Below are 13,867 nucleotides of genomic sequence, written 5' to 3'. Positions count from 1 at the left end.
CCCTAACATCATGGACATGATGTACAGTAGGCTAGCAATTATAGAAATTTCTTTACATTAAAAAAATACCTTTTTTCAAAACTGTGGGCCACATTAATACTCCTATAGCTGAAGGTTATAAATGTATGATATTAAGTTTTACACAGGCAATCAAGAAATATGGAAGCTTTGTATTAATATATTGAATTTGTTAGTGGCTCAAGGTACGGATGCTGTATCCTGGGGTATATGGATACACTTTCTTACAGCAGTACTTATAGCAACATGTCAGTCCAGGGTATTTGGTGCAAATAGCTCAGCTATTTTTATTTGTAGCAAATGTAAAACAAAACTTAAACATAAATCCTAGCCCATCTGGGCATTAACTCTGCTCAAAGATTTTCTTCTCTATGTGTGAGAAGGACCTACTGTCTAGCTCACCAAAACAGCAGTTCAACACAGCACTCACTTCAGGCAGTAATGGTGTCTCCCTCTGCCAGCCAGCAGCATGCTTCCCAGGCAATTTGAGAGTCTTCCTGCCTAGGCGGACAGGCTTTTATCACACCTATGCAGGTAATAGCACTGATTAGCATTCTCTGAAGCTACAGACCTTCAAGTCCCGGACTGGGCCTAATGGATGGAGCCCACCCTCTCTCTCCATCCATACCTGCAGTAACCTTTAACCAGCTTTTACTAAAAGCCATAACTCTAACTCTCTTTTTCAGAAACTGATATTTTCCAGGGTGGTTAAACTCACAGGACAGAGACCTTGACATATATACCTGCCCTGAAACACAATTCCACTTTTTTATCACAATATATTTCTATGAATACACATTCAAACAAGATTGTGCAGAATAATTTACGTAATATATTTTTCATTTGCTATTTTCAAACAAATAAACTATACTATAAAGAGAAATATTTTTTCTTTCTAAAATGCAGTTTTACAAAGATCTGAATATATACTGTATATAATCCTAGTGTCACTAAAATATATGAATAGCTAGTCAAATACCACTTTGGAAACAAACTTGTGGCAGAAATTCGGAGATCTACAGCAACAGCAGTGAGCAACCAGTTAATAATGAGATGTCTTGAAAGCATATTCTGCTCATACATGGAAACAGACCAGGATCCGGTACACAGGAAATCTGATCAGATTCCAATTCAAGTTTATTGCAGAGGCAAAAGTCCAGTCCAGGTTCAATGCACAGGGATTCCGGTGGGATGGAGCTCAGCCACAGGACTCTGAAACAGCAGCTTGCTCATGGTGATCAGGCTGTGACAGGGTTGGACTGGCCAATAGAAGTACAGGGGAAACCCCTGGTGGGCCCCACTGCCGGAGACTCACTCCTTCCGCTAGGAATCAGGTTCCAGATTGGGTGGCACTTGATACACCAGCTGTCGGGATGCTGGCTCTCAGCATACCGGCGATCCCGACAATCCCGTCCGCCGGTATACCGACAACTATTCTCGCTCTTCAGATGTCCACGACACCCCTGGAGGGACCGTGCCCGCAAGGGGCTCTTTTGCGCTCACCCCGCTGCCGGCATTCCGATGGTCGGGATCCCGGCAGCCGGTATGCTGGGCACCGAAATCCCAATCGCTGGCGAAACATACTACACTCTCCAGATTGTAGACTAGAACTATACTTTATTCATATGCAGTAGCGGCTGCAGTGCCAACTACCTTGTGCAGGGGGAGAACGCTAAGAACATATACACATACATGTATAGATTTATGTAATATATGTGCTGGCATGTGTCCGGATCTGCAGCGACGCTGTATACCACAGCTGCTGTGCAGAGCCCGGGTTTGGGCTTTAGGATTCCTCTCCTAAGCCCGACCCCAGACTCTCATTGGCTAGTGTCACAGTAGTCTGAGGGCTTACTTAGGAGAGGGAAGCCTAATGTTGAGTTCTGGGTTCTGCATGGTGGCTGCGGTATACAGCGCTGCTGCCGATCATGGACACACGCCAGCTCATATATTACACACATTTCCACATGAATGTGCTTAGTGTTCTCCCCCTGCACAAGGTAGATGGCGCTGCAGCCGCAGCTGTACATATGTTACATTATACTTCATAGGACTATGGTATATTTTCTACAGTACATTGCTGTTATTAATCTGGTACATTATTGTACATGCTTTAGCAATATTTACTATATATATTTATCAAGGAGCCCAGACCATGCACTCGCTAATGGTTAGCCAGGCCTTTAAGCATGGTCCCTTTACACTGCATTCCCCCGGTGGGCCCTTCATGCCCCAGTCTGAAACTGGGCTGTGATCTGTGACATCTGTGATTCTCCAGATAAATAAAAAAATGTAGTATGTAGAAATATGGATATTATTCAAAAAATATTTGGAAAGTGTTTCCTGGGATGTATATTTACCTTCTCATTGCCACAGTGACATAGGACAGCCTTGGTGATTATCATTGCGTGTAAACAGTAATTTGCCATTTTGGCAAATCAGACAATTTCAGTTTTTATTACTTACATAGCTTTTTATTTTCTGTGACTTTATGATAAACTGGTTTCTTTAGCCACAGAGATAAATATTTCACAGAATTGAAAAATAATATATATGCTGGGATGCTCTAAGAATGAGGAACTCATTCTGCCAAACATTGTGTCGTCATTGCATCGGTACTAATCGCAGATGCACTAACATATGCGTTTAGTACTGCAATGGACAGATCTTTCGATAAGAGCTTTCTTTTGTGTTGCGCTCCCGTCACTGACCTTCTGGGTATCAGCCACCGGTAGTCCATCTACCCATGCGCAGAGTGACACGGCAGCCGCGGGGCATGCTGGGAGGGATCCGATCGGATCCCTCTCACAGCAAAGTGCGGAAAGAAGCTCATAGGCTTTTATAGGGTAACGCCAGTTTTTGCTGGCATTACTCTCCACACCGAACCCCCAGGATGCGGGGCTTAGTGCATGTGTAAATGCGCAAAAACCCCGAAAATGGTGCATCCTGTCCATAGTATGAGTGCTATTTTATTTTATTATATGGTAGTAGCAAAATTATACTTATAACAACATGTTTTACTGAGGATGTACATAAAAAAAAAGTAAACACCATTCTTATAAAAAAAAACTATGAACATCAAATACAATAATACACTAGCCCTACAATAGTTTTGGTTATTTTAGATATGATTTTTCACTGGTGATGCTGTTTATATAAAATATTACATGGTAAAACTTACTCTTATTATACTGTATTTATGTATTCAACTTGTTGAAATCAATTTACTATGGGGGTAATTCCAAGTTGATCGCAGCAGGAATTTTGTTAGCAGTTGGGCAAAACCATGTGTACTGCAGGGGAGGCAGATATAACATGTGCAGAAAGAGTTAGATTTGGGTGGGTTATTTTGTTTCTGTGCAGGGTAAATACTGGCTGCTTTATTTTTACACTGCAAATTAGATTGCAGATTGAACACACCACACCCAAATCTAACTCTCTCTGCACGTTAAATCTGCCTCCCCTGCAGTGCACATGGTTTTGCCCAACTGCTAAAAAAATTCCTGCTGCGATCAACTCAGAATTACCCCCTATGTTCCCTTGACTTTTGGCTTCACGTTTGTTTTGTCTGTTAAAATCCTGCTGAACTAGTGAAACTGAAATAATTTCCAATGCATATTGCTGTAAGAAACATTTGCACAATATAGAAACAATTCCTTCCAATTGTAAAACACAAGGGCATTTGCTGCGCTATATAGGAAACTGTTAATAAATAAATAAAAAAATAAATTAGAATGAAAATTGTATAATATGAATTGGTAAGGCAGCTGGGAGTATATGTACTAAGATTCAATTTTAGAATCCTCTTTATGAATCTTCAAAATCAATTTAAATCAATTATCTAAAATCCTTAAAAAATCCCTCAATTACTAAAATTCGATTTTGCATTTGATTTTCAAATTGAATTTGATGTGGATTCATGTTTGGAAGGGATTTTGAGTTGAATTTATGAAATCTCTTTCAAAATCGAACTTCAAATACCCATTAAAATCCCCAGCAAAATCAAATGCAAAATCGAACAGAACTCCCTCATTGCTGCATATTGGCCCAAATGTATCACATGCACACTAATTAAAGGGGAAGGTCTCTACACTCTTTTATACATGAAAACCTAATTGATGATGATATTTTTGTAAAAATACTTATAGCTGAAATAGTTGGTAATAAACGTAACTCTAATCTGCCTTCTTGGCTGCCTTCCACTTTCTCTTTACACATAGTCAGTTGTTGGTAATAAAAACCCTCTGCCTGCTCTCTGTTTATTGCATAATTTGGTGTGAGTGGTTTATTTAATGCGCAATTATGCAAAAAATGTCAGCAGAGCACATTGTCGAACATTTTTGCCAAATTATATAATAATATGTCTTCCGAATATTTTTATTTAAATAAACCAAAGGTGCATTCTGTCATGGGTTGGGTGGCTATATGTGGCTCTTTATACATATGCTTAGCAGGAGTTTGTGGATTTGAAAATGGAGTCAGAGGCCAGGAGCAACAGCCATAGCTTAAACAGCCTTTTTTGGTGGAAGGGGAACAAACTAGAACAATATAGTAAGAATTACTATTAGCTGCTTTATTAGCACATACTGGTATCTTACACAACAACCATCCCTCTGGCATTTGTCCCACAATAATTTTTGCATACAGGGATGAATTGCTGAGGATGTAGGCATCATAGGATGAACCAAGATAGCCAGTTACTGTACAACTCTCATGATTTTAAAATTCATTATATCATCTAGTCAAATTGCCCAATATTGTGCTCTGGTGCTATCTATCATGGAATAAGTATGATGTCTGTAAGTATAAATATGCGCACTATTCAACTTGTGAAGCTGCTGATGGTGCTACGATTGATCCTCCAGGGTTATCTCAGTCAGGTGGTGATTTGCATTGTGCAGGTAGGTGCACAACATACCATAACCTTGGACATCCATTATTACTACTTTCACACTGCCCTACATGCTTTTGGGGACTTAAAAAGTCATCACTATCAATATCCTACCATTAGAATAGTGTTTAGAAGTCAAGATCGAATGTCTAAACATTTGGGGATTTGAGGTTCTAATTTGAGTTTGATTTCAAATCGATTTGCAAATCAAATTTTAGTTAATGAGGGGATTTTATGTTGGGCTATGGGAAAACATTGATGTTTTTCAGAAATTCGATTTCTATTGGGATGTGAGTTGAATTTGGTGATATAATCAGTCTGACATTCGATTTGGTGTTTAGTAAATCTGTTCAATCCAAATCGAATGGAAACAGAATGACAAATACCTCCTAAATCAAAATCGAACGATAGTACATTTTGCCCCTGAAGTCTATTTTTATAGCAAGTTCAGTGTTAGAAAACTGAACAGATAATTATTACATTTTGACATTTAGGCCTTTTTTATTGCAAGAAATTCACCAAGACATTTGCATTAATTGTGTAAGGATGTATTTTGACATTGTATTAACCTCCTATCCTATTCATTTCTACAAAGAATTACAGTGACAGCGATGTGCAACATGGACTTCAGTCGATTCCCCCTGGATACACAGACTTGTACCTTGGAGCTTGAGAGCTGTGGGTATTCCTATATACTCATTTAAGGCCTTGACATTTTCATATAATACCTGACCTCTCAATTTCCATCAGGCATTTCCTCTTTATTTGAGATTTTTAACATGCTTTTATATGTTTATACAAATTAGCATTGTTTTGCACTAGAATGTTTAACATACTGACCTTAGGTGTAAAAGATTTAATACCATCAATGTAGAATAGGATATATATTTTTTTTAAATAAATAATAATAATAATAATAATAATAATAAAAATAATCATACAATTATAAAAATAATAATTATATAACTAAATATATAAAAATTAAATATAATAATTAGCTATCATCATGTTTGATAGCGGTAAAAGAAGTAACAACTTTTATTTTAGAAAACAAAACTTTTTCCACCCAGGGTGATATTTTCCTGGACATTATTAGAGAAAGCAATAATAGCTAGCTTGCACTGATCAATTTGATGTGCAACATTGGTACATCTATGTGCAACTGAGTCTGAATCTGTAAAAGAAGGGCTCTGCAGCAGCCAGAGCTTGTGTCTCACATAGTTATGCTTCATCTGTGACTTTGTGTTCAAAATGAATTCCTGTGCAGTTAATGTCACAGCCCAGCATCTGTAGTACACTGAGTGGTGTTTCACTGCATCTGCAATGCGAATAAGATGCAAAATGTAAGGAAAAATATGGTACGCTAATCATCTTGGATTGTCTCAGTCATGACAGGTGTCTCATGCCTTTAGCGTATGGATGTTAGGTGTACTATGATAGATCTTTAGCAGATCTTTTATATAAGACAATTCTTTAATAACACTGGTCTACAAAAGCTAAATAAACTGAGTCTGAATGTATTTTTTGTGCAGAATTTGAATATGCATTTATGCATTTCGATTTTCTTCTACCGTGCAGGTTTTTTTTGTGACACACGTTTAAAGTTTCATTTAATTAGTATTTGCATAAGTCTAAATGATAAATATACACGTTATTCTGGCTGACCTAAAAAGTTGTAGATTTTCGGGCATATTTTGCCTGTAGGATGTCTCTCTTCATGGTCCAGCAATAGTCAGCCAGCATACTGGAACTCCAATTGCCTTAGTACCTCTTTTCCATGGAAGAAGTCTGCTGATGAAACTGCTCACCATGCTCATCACTGACAGTCCCAAGATATTCTGGGAAGAAGTCTAGGTGGGAGTCCAAGAAGTGATGCATCTCATTAGTGTAGGAGTGGGGCATGAGGGGCCACTGGTGAAATGCAGTAGTAGGGGCCCACGCTTAGGTCTGTGGCCAGCTCCTATAAATCCTTGGCTAAAAATTAGACAGTGCGTAGTCTGGGCCCATTGATAAATGTATATAGTAAATACTGCTAGTCCATGTATGATAATGTACCAGAGTAATAAAAGCAGTACACTGTAGAAAATACACTGTAGTCCTGTGCAGTGTAATGTAGCATATGTATAATGTGTAATTCAAGTGCCCACTATAAAACCTGATTCCTGGGGGGCAGTGGGGCCCACCGGGGGTATCCCATGTACCCAGGGGTGTAGTTCACATTATGCCACATTGTATACATTATGCAACACAGTATCCCCAATTCACATTATGACATACATTGTACCCAGTTTGTATTATGACACAATACAGTGCTGCCACACATGCATATTATGCCACACTATAGTATCTCCACTTCATATTTCATATGTTCATATTATTACAGTGCCCCAGTTCATATTATGTAACATTATGATGCCCTCCAGTTCCTTTTATACCACATTACAGTGGTCAAGGGGCATAATAAGATATATTGCAGACCCCAAGAAAAGTTTACAAGGGCCCCTATGTACATTACCACCCAGTGGTGAAAAATCATTATAACACCTGAAACTTTAACAGGAAAGGCGGGCCCCTCTCAGCTCTGGGCTTCATAGCAGCTGCACTCCTTGCACCTATGGTAGCTAGCTACACCCTTGCCTGTACCCCTATGCACCAGTCCAACCCTGGATCCCATAGCTTTGTATGTATTCACTAGATCTCTCACTATATGACGATAGTTTGCAGCTTTATGATTTCCAAGAAAACAAGAACATATATTTATGAATGACTATGCTGCTGTTTCTAGTAGATTTAACAGTTCCTGAAAGTTTCATCATCCATTACTGATCTTATTTGTGGCCCTATAAAAATTCCTTCTTTGAGTTTTGCATCACTTACTTTTGGAAATTTAGATTGTATGACAGACAATAAAGAACACTAAAATCTGAAAAAAGTAAAGTAATTGTCACAAACACTATGCCTAATGGAAAAATTCTAATCACATATTTCAGAATTTAAAACTGCACTAGAGTCAGGGACGTTTCTAGGGGTGGACGAGCGCAAAGGGCACTGCAGCCAGTGTCTGCAGCAGTATTCCATGCAATACTGCTGAATATGTCCCACCCAAAATGGCAGCCTCCTTAGAGGAGGCAGATAGTAAAGGTCCTACTGGTCAGGCAAAAGGAGAAAACAGCTGCCGGGGAGATGCTGCAGTGACCCACGGCATGAAACCCCCTGACAATAAGCAACATGTTTAAAAAGTATCCATACTGGGGGGTATATTAAGGTGTCAGGGGCATAACTGTGGGGCATACTAAGATGTCCTGGACAGTACTGTGTGGAGCATAATAACGTATCAGGGGCATTACTGTGTATGGCTTATTATGGTGCAGGGGGCATCACTGTGTGGTGTGGGGCATAATATGGTACAGGGGGCATTACTGTGTGGGGCATAATATGGTGGAATTCTTTCTGGGGGTGTAGGGTAAGGTAGTGTTTTCCTGAAAGGCCATGCCTATTTTAGTGAGGCCATGCCCCTTTTAGAATGTCTATGGGGTGTGTGTGCATTTTTTAACTGTTCGCACTGGGAGCCAAATTGTCTAGAAAGGGCCCTGTCTGTACATACTGTATGCCTCATTAAACCCTCCCAGAGCGCATTCCTGCTAATAGTAGTTCCACTATGAACGTTTTATTGTAATACATCTACTTATTGTAATCTTTTTATCCTTATTTAAAGATGCCTATACTGATGAAGATCTGATGCTTTACTGGAAAAAAGGAAACGAATCCTTAAAAACAGATGAGAAGATTTCATTATCTCAATTCTTGATACAGAAATTCCATACTACATCTAGACTTGCCTTTTACAGTAGCACAGGTACCTAGAATTATATTTTTTGTAGGGCTGTTCTTTTTTTTTTTTTTACTTAGTGTTGCCTATCTTGTCTTAACAATAGTAATATATTTCATGCTTTTTATCATTTGTCCTCACCATAAAATCTGTGAGACTTTTTCACCTTTCAGTTTTCATACATGCAATTTCTAGAGTATGTACCCTTGTTTATATTCAAATATACATGAATGATTGATTGATTGATTGATTGATTGAATGAATGAATGAAAATTACTTGTTGCCTGAAACTACAACAAGCTTGCTGCAGCAATATTATTTCAGGATTTGGATCCTATGGAAGCTATGGACAAAACAGAACCTAAGTATAAATTGAAATGTCGGGGGTACGATACACAGGAAATCAAGCCAGGTTCAGAAAGGAACCCAAAGGATTAATCAGTGCCGGAGTTGAAAAAAAGGAGCTAGAGTCGAATTGTAGTCAAAGACAAGCTGAGGTCAAAGTCCAGTAGAAGTCAATAGAGCCAAACAGAGCTGGAACAGCTAGAATATGAGTAGACCTCAGTAACCAGGCAATGGTTAAGCCTCACTTCTTGCTTTATATGCCCACAACCTGCACTGGATTGGTTGAGGCAGGATGTGGGAGGATGCTCAAAACAAAGCAGAAGTTCAAAAAGTTTAAGTATCACAGACAGTAAACAATCTGAGCAGTGCACAATTGCTGTTGCTCAACCATCTGGTCATACTTGCCTACCTGACCCTCTCCATGAGGGAGAAAATGCTCTGTTCCTGGACTTTCCTGGTAATGTATGATTTCCATCACCTGTGGTGAGCTAGTTAATTGATAAGAAAGGTGTTTCACCACAGGTGATGGCAATCATACATTACCAGGAAAGTCCAGGAACAGAGCATTTTCTCCCTCATGGAGAGGGTCAGGTAGGCAAGTATGCATCTGGTGTACAAGGTCAGAAGCTCAAGTCCTGTGGGTCGTATTAGCGATTTTTCTTTTTTTGAATGTGACAGGATTTGGCTATTATCTGTGCAGTTGTACACTGGCTGTGACAAAATGTGATGACCGCACAACACCATATAGGCTATGGGAACAGGGATATTAATTATGGTGATCACTTAATTATGTTGTGTGCCGGGAAATATATGCAGAAATGTCAGTTTTTATGCTATATCTTTGGATCTTTTAGACATTTTTGTGGGGAACAACACATTTGTTTATGTCAAGCAGTTTATGTTCCATTACTCTTTGCACTCCTCACTTCCCATTCTCCACCACTCTTATTTTATCTGATAAAATTCTAAAGTATTTTGGCTGCAGAAGTAAATGGATTGGTGCAGCAGAGGGGCTAACTTTTGTGGATGGGTCTCGTGATTTTTAGTGACATTTCATGCCACAGAACTGCATGTACAAATCTGACCAACTATGTGTGATTCAGAATTGTACAAATCTCAAACACAACCTCCACTTGAGGATTACTGGGTCTCTACCTGGGTGGCAACTGGACGTTTGCAAATAGGGTAAGCTTTCTGAGGGAATATAGGTGGAATTTTGGGTTACTCAAAGTTGAGTGTACACAGGGGTCCATCTGATTTCAGATGGATCTCTTGCGTCAAACATAGGGCTGGTGGATATGCTCTCTGATATTGATGACTTCTTCTTTGACGAATGGATGTATAAGGGCAGTCTGACTGCATAGATGCTGCCAACCCTGAATAAAGGTGAAGATCCACATATAATTCCAAGCATACAAATCATACGCAGATGTGGGTGAACTGCATGCGACTCTGAACTTTTACCTCTCTGTAGGTAATGCCAAGAGGTTCTCGTGTCTGGTATTCAGCTCACACCACAATGGTCTCCACTGCTTTGCCTCACGCCATCAGTCTGAGCCCGGATTCTCGCTGTCAGTCCCTCCTGAACAGCCGCCGGCTTCACTCTGGGTCTCAGCACCTCCTGCAGCACTCCTTTGCTGCCTTACAGCATCTCACTCTGCCACCATCAGCATATCTCTGCAGCCATAAGCGTCTCCCTCTACTTTCTTCAGCACACAGTTTGCCCACAAAAATGAACAGATGGTACTGTACCTGCTATTCTGGTTTCCAGACAGCTGGGCAGTGCAGCATGCAGCTTTGAAATAGTATTTTTTTTGGGGAAGCTGTAAGAAGCCCAGTGCTTAAGAAGTACACAGGGATTCTGGCAGAGCTGGCACTAGGCTTAGGCAAATAATGGCAAATGCCTAGGGCACAAGCAGCTTCTGCTGAGTAAAATGATATGCGGCATGCCTGTATTCTGGGTGTGACTGTGGCTGTATCTGCATACGAAATACTACTTTACAGTGTATTACTGGAAATCACTGTAACGTAGTATTTCGTATGCAGATACAGCCACAGTCACACAAAGAATATAGGCATGCTGCATATCATTGTAATCAGCAGAAGCTGCTTGTGCATAATAGTCACATAGCAATGCAAATTTCATGCATTTTCTGCAAAAAAGGTGCCTGACGTTAGCAGAGCTGCCAGCTGACTCATGCCAGGCATCTCCTGCTGCATGGTGTATTGAGGCAAGATGTATAAGGACACATCTGTATCCAAGCAGAGGCAGAAATCACAGTGTTAGCGGGCATGTGAGTGTGGTGTATGGGTAGGTTGGTTGTGCAATAGTGTTCAGCATATGTGTAAGGCACATTATGTGTGTTATTATGTGTATAATCACATTAATAATGTTCGGCATATGTGTAAGGGGCATTATGTGTATCGTGTATAAATGCCTTACTATTGTGCGATATATATGTAAAGGGCACTATGTATGTCATTTTGTGTATAAGGGCATTAATAATGTGTAAGGGGCATTATGTGTATAAGGGCATTAATAAAGGCCGGCATAATGTGTAAGGCGCATTATGTTTATAAGCACATTAATAATGTGTGTCATATGTGTAAGGGGCATAACTGTGTGGTATTATGTGTGGCATTAAGTGTACAAGGTGCTCTACTATGTGGCGTAACATATAGAAATGGCACCACTGTGTGGTGTAATGTGAATAAAGAGCAATATAGTGTGATATAGTGTGAATAAGGGGCACTACTGTGAGGAGTAACGTATATAAGATAAACTGGTACTACTGTGTGATGTGATGTGAAGTAGGGACACTATCGCATAATATAATGTGAATAAAGTTGCAGTACTGTGTGGTGTAATTTGAATTGGAGGTACTATTGTGTGGCCATGCCCCTTCCCAGCAAGAAAATGCCACTTTTTGGGCTGCGCGCCGAATGTGCGCACTGTTCCTATTTAAAATATAGGGGGAAGGAGCACCAAATGAGGACTGCTATGGGAGATGGGTGGTGGTGCTGGGAAACGGGTGCAGAGTCAGAGGAGGAACTAGCGACTGTGCTGGGGGCACCAGCCAAACTCAGATAAAAAATGTAAAAAATTCCTTGGTTATATAAATGAAAATTGCCTTGTGACTAAAGCTGGGTACATACTACATATTAGACGACCTGTGTAATAATATATCGTGCGGCCGTACATGCTGCATGAATACCCACACGATATATCGTTCCCCCTCCACATCTTATTGTATGAGGTCATCGGCCACATCTTCATATTGGCCTGCATGGACGGTAGATCTGAACATGCGACTGACGACCCTCTGGATCGTGCAATAGAGCATACACATTTGGTGATTTGAGCGATTTCTCGTTCTGATCCGTCACAAATTGGGCAATCATTAAAAAAAAAAAAAATCATCTAATGTGTACCCAGCTTTAGAAAAGTGAACTCCACCCTTTAATTTTTTTTAAAGTTTTACTACGCTTTTTATGTATAGTATGAATGAAAGATGTGCACAGACCCCTGTATTTTGGTTTTGGTTCTAAATCATCATTATGTTTTTTTTTTTTTTAAATCAATAGTTTTTATTGAAAGAGATAGACAATTTTTTTATGGGGTACAAAATGAAGAGAGGGAGAAGAAGAAAAAACCAGGGATGGTGGTACAACATTACAATGCATTGCAAGGATATGAACAAAAGTTATACGAACATAAGTTATACCTACAGGGGAGGGGGGGGGGGGGGGGAGGGTATGAGTCCAGACTTGAGACAGTGGAGAAGTACATCGGGGTCTAATGGGCATATTACATCAGAGAGCGGAAAGACACATACAAAATCTATATATATTGCGGAATGGTAGGGATGACCTGATCTTAGTGGGCAGTATTCATTGGTGCTCGGTAGGGGGAGGGGTCAGGAGGGAGGTCTGGTTGGTAGCTCCCTTTGACGGAGGGGCGGGGGGGTAGTTTCCTGGTGTTGGGAGGGTATAGTAGGGGGGAGGGATGGTTTAAGTCAGGCTACAACCGTTTGCGCGGACAGGCTTGGTGGGGGAGTGGTGGGGTTATGTAAATGTTGGGACCCTTCCGTCGAAGAGACATAGCTTTGCCACCTTGACCATCTCGCTTTGAGGGAGGAGTAGTTGGGAGAGGAGGAGGCTGATTCCGTTTCCATAAGGAAATGATGATTTATCTTATGGATAGCTTTCACCAGGATAGGGGGAGTGGGTTGTTTCCACATTTGGGCTAGATTTGCTCGCGCGGCTATCAGTATGTGACCCAGGACATATCTGGCATCAGGGGGTATTGATGAAGGGACAACTTGGAGCAGTGCTAGAGTTGGGTCTGGTGTCAGACGGGTGGATAGAACTTTATTTATTAGCTCAAAAACATCTAGCCAGTATTTAGTGATCTTAGGGCATGCCCAGAATATGTGAAAGAGGTGGCCCACTGAACCACAGAGTCTCCAGCACTTATTGGTGTGGGAGGGCCAGAATTTATGGATTCGCTCTGGGGTTTGATAAATTCTGTTCACCAGTTTTATATGCATTTCAGTGTGATTTAAGCATTGGGACATAGAGTACGAGATTGAGAAAACTTGGCGCCATTCATTGGGGGATAGAGTTTTGCCCAAGTCCTGTTCCCATTTCTTTTGGGCATTTGATTTTGGGGGGGAAGTAGGAGTTAGCCGGAGCTTATACCAGTATGTGATGTCACCTTTGGATTCTGGTAGGGAAAGGCGAGAAAATATGATGTGTGGGCTTGTGAGGGGCGATGAGGTGGT

At 40.4% G+C, this 13,867-nt stretch overlaps 1 protein-coding gene across 1 annotated transcript in view; it reads left to right on the top strand.

The window, feature by feature from the left end:
* The window catches only part of LOC134909749 (gamma-aminobutyric acid receptor subunit rho-2-like), a 206,631-nt gene that overhangs the window by 148,681 nt on the left and 44,083 nt on the right, over positions 1 to 13,867 (top strand). Inside the window, exons 5-6 of the mRNA XM_063916972.1 lie at positions 5,505 to 5,587; positions 8,625 to 8,765. Of these exons, the coding sequence (XP_063773042.1) occupies positions 5,505 to 5,587; positions 8,625 to 8,765 (224 nt within the window). The remainder of the gene's footprint in view (positions 1 to 5,504; positions 5,588 to 8,624; positions 8,766 to 13,867) is intronic.

This window comes from Pseudophryne corroboree, chromosome 4, assembly GCF_028390025.1.
Source record: "Pseudophryne corroboree isolate aPseCor3 chromosome 4, aPseCor3.hap2, whole genome shotgun sequence".
Taxonomy (NCBI): Eukaryota; Metazoa; Chordata; class Amphibia; order Anura; family Myobatrachidae; genus Pseudophryne; species Pseudophryne corroboree.
This window is presented reverse-complemented; position numbering and strand designations above follow the sequence as displayed.